The sequence below is a fragment of the Pinus tabuliformis genome, chromosome 8 (assembly GCF_031772625.1).
Source record: "Pinus tabuliformis cultivar Carrire ecotype Pingquan chromosome 8, CPIR1, whole genome shotgun sequence".
NCBI lineage: Eukaryota > Viridiplantae > Streptophyta > Pinopsida > Pinales > Pinaceae > Pinus > Pinus tabuliformis.
The window spans coordinates 1,460,408,843-1,460,418,590 of NC_142294.1; the positions used below are offsets into that span (position 1 = coordinate 1,460,408,843).

Below are 9,748 nucleotides of genomic sequence, written 5' to 3' on the forward strand. Positions count from 1 at the left end.
CTGTTGGCTAAACCTATAAACAATCTTAACCATCCACTTCTACCTGCCTTCTTAGTATTAGGCCTTTACCAACAGGTGTGTGATTAAGTTGTTTCTCATGTTTTATTAGCTACCAGGTTTGAAAGAAAAGAAGTGCAAATTTCCCGCCTCCACTATCTAACACATCTGCTAATTTCTAAATCATTCAAAACTTGAACAGGGCCAATATATTGAAATAACATTTCATTTGCTCGAAATTGTTTCAATCTATGATTGTTTATATAATCGTCTTACAACTTGTATATTTTTATAGAGAAGTGTGATTTCCTAGCATGCTTATGTATGAAATTAGGTCCAAGATAAATGGCAAGAATTTGATTGATTTTAACGTTTGAGAATTTCCAAAGCATTTCAGGTTCAGCGAAATAAAATACTTAGCTTGTTGCTTGTCTACGTTATAGTTTCCAGCAGCAAACAAAATTTGCTTTTATACTGGAGTCTAGCCTTGAACTCTTAAATAGAACTCTACACGTGTATCATTTCTATTAAGATTGCTAATTTTTCTCTGTTCATTTTCTTTTCGACTGTGACTGATGCTTGTTCAAAACAATGTTTCCAGACTCTTTTCGGACTCCTGAATCTTGCCAAGTTCACTGAGTTGCCGCTGGAAAGAGTAACTTGTAGACACTCTTCGGTCATAATCCCCACTTGCGAGACTCCTCTGAAACTTTCCAACACATATTCTGAGTAATTTTTTTTTTCTCTTTGCCAAGCCTAAAAGATTCTGCTGAGTCTTCCTGAGTCACAGCCCAGCTGAGTCTTAGATGAGTCCAAGTCTAAACAAATTGGTTTGAAACAATTTCTTTTTCAAGTCAGGTCAACACATCTTCCTGTCCTTCCCACAATATTTATGTATGTTTCCATGTGTGTAGGATGTGTATGTGGATCTATTGCCCACTTTATTTTGTTTGAGTGAATCAATCATTGTTAAGATGAACTTTACAACAAACTAGTTTGTAAGTGAGGTGTCATGAACATACCTCTCCACAAAAAAGCTGAACTCTTGTGCAATACAAAAGTTGTTTCATCTATGGAATGAAAATTTTGTTTGATACTACCAGATTCAAAATGGATCAAGAGAAGTTTTTGTCCAATGTTTATTGAGAGTAAAATTAGTCTTTTAACTAGATGTTTTGTATAGGCAATTATTAAAAATGGTCAACTAAGGTCAAATTCCACTATGGACGGCTCCTTTGTATGAGATGATGATGGCATTGGATTCCTCTTCTCGAGAGGACCAATTTCGACCTAAAGCACGATGGATTCTGACAGGCAGAAATGTATATTTGAAGTCAAGCCCATAATGATGTAGGCTCATGAAGCCCAAAAGACATGACCTTTGACACACATTGAATTGTATAAATATAAGATGAGTTCACTCCATTTTGGCATCATCACACATGATTCTCTCTTTCCTCTCATGATGGATTCGACTTTCTTTGAGAAACTATCTCTCTTCCATACGTGCAAATTTTTGGAGGATGAATTTCCTGTGATTTTCTGCGGTTGACTTTTCCAGTACACAGAGTAGCATTGACCAGGCACTTTTCCCAACTGTTTGACTGTGACTTTGATGGATTATTACTCTGGATTGGGTAATTTTTTTTAGGTACTTTTTATATGCTATTTGCACAGGTAATATTTCATTGTTCTTACAATAGGAAAGTCCTCCTTCAGCAGCTAAACCACGTGTCATGATAAGAAGTCAATGAAGAGTTTTGTTTTAAGAATTTGTTGATCTAAGTCCAATCTTCTCATTGGATAAAGCATTCAACAATATGTTTGAAGATCTGATCCCTTTGGCACCTCTGTATCAGTATTTTAAAGCTAGCAGTCCTTCCATCCAGTCACTTGTGCTCACATAAATTCAAGTCTTGTAAATAAAGATGTCCAACAAGCAAATTTGTTGAGGATCAAATAAGTGACTCTAGGGATACATATATTTATTTGGATTTGATCAATGAATTAAAGAGAGCCCTATGGAGCAATGAAGAATCGAGTTGTTGGCCTAGTTCTCTGAACCATTAAGAAGGAGCCAAGTGTTCCTATTGTTCTAAGCACAAGAAACAATAAAGGTCTGCTATGCAATGGAGCTATCTCTCTTTTACATTCTGGGCATAGGTATGCTTTTGAATAAGTCTTTTGAAAAGAACTTTATTCTTTTGTATGCATATATTTGCAAGCCTTGAAAAGACAATCAGTGGGCATCCTATGTCATCTATATTAGTAAAATCAAGGAACCCTATTTTTTGTATTGAATAAGAGGCCAAGTCCTTATCACTGTTACAAGCACACACACACACACACACACACACACACACACACATATATAAGTGTTAAAAGCATGTTCCATTCAAGCCAACTTGCAAATCAATAAGGAATATATATTCATGTCTTTGAAACCTTCATAAGAGGTGCCCTGGAGCCAATAAAAATAGAGGATGTAGTTATGAGAAGGGATGGTCCCTTTAGACATCAATATGAAAATGATTTTTGAAGAATAGTAAAAGCCCTCGATAATGCCATTATCTAGCAGTTGATGTGATTTTGTTGAGAAGGTTTAGTGGCAGCCCTCCATGTGATCCTATGTCTTGGCGAGCACAATGAGTAGAGGACTATGAGGACCCTGATTTTGGCATCTTGATTAGGTCATTGGGCATTTTATGGCCAATTTTTGAAGTACTCCATTTGCATTTTTGCTCTCCTTGTTTGGGCTATATTTAGTAATCATCACAGTTAATGTAAGTTGTAACTCTATGTCCTAGTCATCTTACCTACCTATACCTACATATGGTTAATGCATTCACATTGTTTTGACACACATGAAGGGAATTGGAGTGTTGATAGGTGTTGTAGTTCGTGACATCAGAGGGATTGGATTAGTAGCATCTATTGTTTTGCTTGCCTTCACGATCACAAAAGGCTTTTACATTCAGGTATATGTTTATGTTTACTTTGGAACAAGTTCTTTCAGTTTGGGCTTATAATATTTGTGTTGTTTCAAACTTACCAACAAACAATGTCATGGTCTTGTAATCAACAATAGCATACATGTTTCCAGAGCACAAGCGTTAAAAAATTCCATACAAACTGCATGAGTGTAACCGTCAGGTTCTTAGGTTCTTGGTTGAAATAGGATCGTTAAATTACATTTGTATATGCTGATGGTGAGGATTTCTGAACAATCACATTGACAAAAGAGAAACATAAATGTGGGTTGAAGTAGGATAACTGCATAAGAATCTGTCTAACTTAACTTCAAACAATTGATTCTACCAATATAATATGACCTAGGATGTTGGGACTGTTGAGCTCTTATTGTTGATACATTTCACAACCTTGTCAGAATGTCTTATTTGGCGGAGCAAAGAGCAAGAGCAATCTGCATGGCGCAATATACCATTATATTGTTATTACCATTATATTTTTTCTGGGAGGTCTGAAAATGGAGAAATAAAATCATCTTCAACAACCACCAGATTTCTTAACTGCGGGTTTTGGAAAACATCAAACTGGCCCAGCCCACACTACTGGTTCATATCTGCATATCGGGCCGAAGGTTTCTTCTTGCAAATCCACCCCTACAGTGGTTTTCCCGGCTGCCTATTTTGATGGAGCATCGCAAAGACATATTTGCCGATGTGGTTTCTGGATTGCCTTCTAGCTGGATCAGGAATTCTGGATACATTGGGGTGCTGGCCGTGGCACGAACACTTAAGCTGAAGTAATGTTACTCTAAAGTTTACTTTGGTTCACAAAATTTTTGAACATCCCAATATTACACATATATGAGGACTTGGACGGGCACATATCTATCAAACCACTCTTCAAGGCTGGCTCTTCCAAGTACAACAACTCTGGACTTATTATCCGAGTTCATCTATTGCATACATAGGAAGAGAGCATAACCATTTTACACTCTTCAAGGCTGGCTCTTCCAAGTACAACAACTCTGGACTTATTATCCAGGTTCATCTATTGAACACATAGAAAGAGAGCATAACCATTTTACAGGCAGACTCTCGAAAAAGGGACTTCATGCTGAAGCGGATGTACTGCACATTGAGATTAAGATGGAAGGACAAATTCTAGACGCCGGGGTGATGACTTTCTCTGAATAGAACTATTTCTTTGCAGGAATTCTCATATGAACAAGATGAACTTTGTCGGGATACAACATGCTGGACATTCTATCAACCCATTTTGTGTTTTTGATTTGTACATATTACTTTTCCTATGCTTGGTTTGCTGATTCACTTTTCTTCATTATGCCTGCACAATACTGGTTATGATAGTCTATGCTTATGGATTTGCCAGAATAGTTTTGACTGGAATAGAAAGATGATATTTGATGTATTTTATTACATCTATATGTTGATCTCATATCACGTGTTTGTAAAATTTCTTTTTGATGAATATATCGCTTTTTCCATACTGAAAAATAAAATTAGAGACAACCTTGTATGAAGCAACATGGTCTTATGTAATTTGTTCAGCTTAATTTGACGGTGCACATGCTTTTTGTAAATTAACAGCTTGTCTATGGAAAATGTGAAGTACATTGAAAACCTGTCAGTTTGTCAATTTGCAAAGAGTTAAAAGTATATCCTTTACTGAATCGTGATAATAATTAATTTCTTGGTATATGTATTACAAACTGATTCATAATGGTGTTGGATTGTAAGCAAGGTAGTCCCTACAGATTTGATGGGAGATTGAGAAGACTATACAAATAGTTAAAACCCAGAAGATCTCACGCAAGGTTACATATTGAAAAAAAAAATATCCTATCTAGCTAGACTACAATGGATCTGTGACTGCTGCATGTATGGACGTTTCTCTGAGAGGCAGAAGCACATCCATCACTGCATTCGTCAAAGAAGCAAAGCCATCACTGTATTCATCAAATAATATGTTTAGACAAAAAATATCAAATAATATGTTTAGACCAAAAATGAGAACGAATCAATGGAGAAGTATGAACTTAAGCCAAGATTTTCTGGAAAAATCATATAGAAATTTTAGGGTCGATAAGTTTCGAATCTCTATCGAGGTTCATTATAGGACATGGTGGAGATTTATTATATGATGGTGATAAACCTTGATAAAGGTTCGAAACGCGTCACCCTAAAATTTTCCATGTGATTTCAAATTTTGACAAATCAGAAATCAGAAATATGAACTTATTTGTTCACTAAAATTACATTACACATAAATCTTGTCGCATTGAGCAATATATTTAATTATCTAAAGAGACAGGGACTAATTGCCTCGCAGCTATCCGCCTTGTTCATTTTGGTTAAGATTACAAATCTGCGAAGGTTGTATTCAGCGAGCAGTGAACACTGTGGCGACTGGACCACGATTGTGATTATTAAATGCTGTTATATTTACTACTCGCTTTCTTCACTGAAGCTTTCTCCCAAGTTTTCTTCACTGAAACCTTCTCCCAGTCGTTGGCGCAGCTGCTCGAATACTCCCACACTACATTGTAGTTTGGGACATCCAGACACATGAAGCTTCACCAACGATCTCAAGTGCTCAACTTTGGGCAGCACCTGTAAATTGGAACACCGGCGCAGCTAAAGAATTTGGAAGCCCTTTAGATCCCCAACTGAGTCTCGGAGCATTTGCAGAGCACGGCACCCTTCCAGGTCAAGACTTTGGAGAACCGTCAGCTTCCCAACCGAGTCTGGCAGCGTCGGTAGAGCGCGACACTCACCGAGGACAAGACGGCACTCGCCCAGGACAAGACTTCGAAGGCCCGTCAGATTCCCAAACGAGTCTGGGAGAATTTGCAGAGCACGGCACCTACTAAACATGGCCATTGAATTTTAGCCCTTGACCATTACAGACGAACCATCCACATTTTTTCAAAAATCAATGAAAACCATGGCACGGTAGAAAATCCAGAAATTCAAATTGCAGATCTGTTTTATATATTAATATGAATATGAAAATCTTGGAGCCCTAAATCAAACCCAGATACATGAACCATACACTGAAAGTGACAAATATCTTAAAAACAGGCAAGGGCATCATATATATTCCCATAATTGAAAATTAAAAATTTCTCAAATAGAAGTACTGTAAAAGCCACCAAGCTAAACTTTACCTTCTGAGCATCTTTGAAAAGTTCCCTGATAAACAAAATCAAAAGTGTATCAATTTCAGATCTCTCACATGTTTCTGCAGGTTCTTCTCAGAACCCTCACCTAATCATAGAGTACAAATTCCAGCAGCTGTGTGGGAATCCAATTGCTCTAGAATGAACAATGTCCAAAGTATTTTCAAAGAATGACAGCGTTTGTGTTATAGTGATATACATGAGAATAACCCCTCTGGAGGCAATGAAACTGTTGAAGGGCCCGTTCAAGTTCATGGAAGTTGTAATGATTGTTACATTTCGCTCCCTCCTTGTCACGGCGAAAGTTCATGTTCCTCCTTCGATGTCCAACCCAATTCCAATTGTCTTCTTCTTCAGATTCAAGACCTCATCGACAGAGTAATCATGGAGCCACCGCCATTTACCCACCTAGTTTTCTCCCAGCCTTGAAGATCGAAACGGTCTTTGCAGTCATCGAAGCCCTTCTGGTATTTTCTCTGAATGAGGCATGAGTAATTCTTGCAAGAATATGCAGTCCAGATGACACTGTAATCAGGGGGGCTTTTCGCATGCTCTCAGGAAGTTGCGAATTCTTCCTGAAGCTCAACCGTGAGCCCACAGATGTCAAGTGAAAGGTGAAACGTTTTTTTTAAATTTTTAATATTTTAAAACATTTTATATTAAATCAGATGGCTAATCAGACGGTTGATTTTTGTTCAATTGTCTAACAAAAGATAGCTCAACCGTGAGCCCACAGATGTCAAGTGAAAGGTGAAACGTTTTTTTAAGATTTTTAATATTTTAAAACATTTTATATTAAATCAGATGGCTAATCAGACGGTTGATTTTTGTTCAATTGTCTAACAAAAGATCTAACTGCTACGATTAGGACAAAAAGGTATTTGGGGGAGTTCATTTCAGAGGGAAATGCCTTACGGCGTAAATATATCTTATTATTAGTGGTTTATTATAATTATATTTTATGTATTATAAAAAAAATGATTTTAGGAGGCTAAAATTATGGTCAAAATTATTTTAATTTGATTGAGATCAAATTTCTAATTATATTTTATGTATTATAAAAAAAAATGATTTTAGGAGGCTAAAATTATGGTTAAAATTATTTTAATTTGGTTGAGATCAAATTTCTAAAAGTGTATATATTTTCTCAAAGTATTGATTTTTATTAAAAATAGTAAATTTAAAATTAAAAAAATCTAAATTAAACTTTAATAATGTTATTTATTACTTCTACATTTAAAACAAGTGCTATTTAGTCGCTCAGTGTAAATATAAGGAAATTGAAATTTAGATTGTTGAAAGGTAAAACTGTTATAAAACTATATAATGTTATGATAGGTTTAAGTTAGGGAATCAATATTTTCTCAACAACTAAATTAATATATCCATTGACCCAATTTTTGGGAAAAAATAATATATCCATTGACACTGAAACTATGGCAATTTAGTTTGTTTTGTGCTCACTGTTATAATTAATAAAAATAGAACAAAAATCAAAATCTCTATGACTTTTGTTGAGTTTCTCAATTTATTAATTCTCTATCATTTAAAAAAATTAATAATAATATTTAAAAAAAATTAATAACAATGTTTATTGAATTGTTTATATTTTAATTTTGAAATAAAATCATTATTATTTAAATAAATCTATCCAATATATTTAAAAATCTCAAAACACTTAACTTACACAATTTTAACAATTAACAAATTATTTTAATATTTTATTATAAAATTTAAATTTAATAAAAATCTTTACATACAATCTTCATATATTCACACTTGAAAAATAAAATTAATATACAGTAAACTACGAAATATAATGTAGTAAGATAATCAAATGTAATTGGGCTAAGATAAATTCAATACAGAGGAAAAAAGTTCATAAAATTAGATAAATATATAAATTTTCAAAACTTTTACAAACAAGTAATAGTTGTGAACCTCAGAGGTTTAAGTTGTCTAAAACCAATTTGTATTCCAAATAACAAAAATCTCTTTTAAAATTACCTTAGGTTAAAAAAAATATCAATTTATATTTTAAATAACAAAAAAATGTCTCTGAATTAGAGCCCAGAGAACGGCGAATTAAGCCCATCCCTGGATCCTCTGTTCTTGAATGTACTGTAGTCACATGCGAGAGAAAGGCATATTTGGCAGTGATAAAAGTGCCCAGCAGAAATGATTACCTCATTGTAAACGCTTTGGATGTCATAACAGGTAGTGTGCTCTGATAAAGTGGAGACTGAATCTATGGTTTGTAAACTGTTTTCTGCATCTACAACCTGTAGATTACGAAAATAGCTGGCTCTGCTAAATCCTTCATTTAGAAAATGACCACTTCCCATTTGTGTGGAAGTGTGATCTCCACCTGGTTCCATGTTTACGACCTCACCACCCCATTCAACCATATTTGCATGATCTGTTAAATGTGTGAAGAGATGTGCAGGCCAATATCCCACCAATTCATTTTCTGCAAACTCCATCCACCAGTCGCCCTGTTTAGGATCCTGCAAACAACAAAAACAAATGCAGAAAAAATAAATTGTAGTACATATAAAAAATCAAAGCTGTATACTGGTTCTTTCTGTTTATTTCTGGCTTTGCATTTAGTGCTTATATTACTGCAATACGCATATCTTTGCAGCTTAATTTAATCAAACAAAATCAAATGAATGGTGATGAAGTTCCAGACCTTCCATATCAGTATGGTAACATCATACTGAGGACCATTGAAAGAAGAAATAGGTGTAATGGCAGCACCAATGGCTATTCGTTCATTGGTTTGAATGAAACCTGAACATAACAGATTGTAGCATCCCGTCTCCTGGTAGGAATCACTCTGCAAAGACATTATTTTCCAGTTGGATCTGGTAGGTGGAGGTAAAAAGGTAAAAACTGAAGCCCTGAGAAATCTACTCATAGGTTTCATGTAGAGGAGACTGTAGGGAATCGACATGCCTGATGACAGACTTGTATAAATAAGCATGTAAAATAACAAAAGGCACTGTAGAAACGAGACTCTTACAGCATGGGAATACTGAAGAGTGCATGCTGGCCAGATGTGATGCGCTGCGAGATGTGATGCGTTGCAAGGAGAATGAATCGGTCACACATAGGGATAATGATCGGACTTACAATGTGCAACCGCCTATAATGATCGGACGGAAGAGATTTTTTTAATCGTCTAACACAATGGATCAACGGGTCAAGGCATCACAGAGTGGCATCCAGGGAAGTTAATCCCAAAGGGAAACGCCTTACGGCGTAATAATATCGACATCTTGCAATCTCAAAATCTCATGATCTGGGAATCCCGTAACATTTTTAAAACTCTAATTTAGTGATACCTTATGGGGATCTAAGTTCCACGTCACCTACTTAAATGGTATGGAACACATTCTCATTTTATTCATATTTTCACCTCCTATTTACTACTCAGCTACTCAAAATTCTGTAACATTATTTAAATCTAATTTCGTAGCCCTTTCGGGATCTCGACCCCCTGGGTGACTTCATTTTGGCTTGCGCATATCCAGGGGATTTCGGCTCCACTTATTACCTCTTAATTGGATGCCCACATGC

At 35.6% G+C, this 9,748-nt stretch overlaps 1 protein-coding gene across 1 annotated transcript; it reads right to left on the reverse strand.

The window, feature by feature from the left end:
* Positions 1-8,229: 8,229 nt before the first annotated feature.
* LOC149241291 (protein neprosin-like) lies at positions 8,230-9,234 on the reverse strand. The gene is made up of 2 exons (XM_089370497.1): positions 8,859-9,234; positions 8,230-8,673 (listed from the first exon to the last, which is right to left on the reverse strand). Exons 1-2 carry the CDS (start codon positions 9,150-9,152, stop codon positions 8,230-8,232), a joined length of 738 nt encoding a protein of 245 aa, XP_089226623.1. The 5' UTR covers positions 9,153-9,234.
* Between the last annotated feature and the right edge of the window lie 514 nt (positions 9,235-9,748).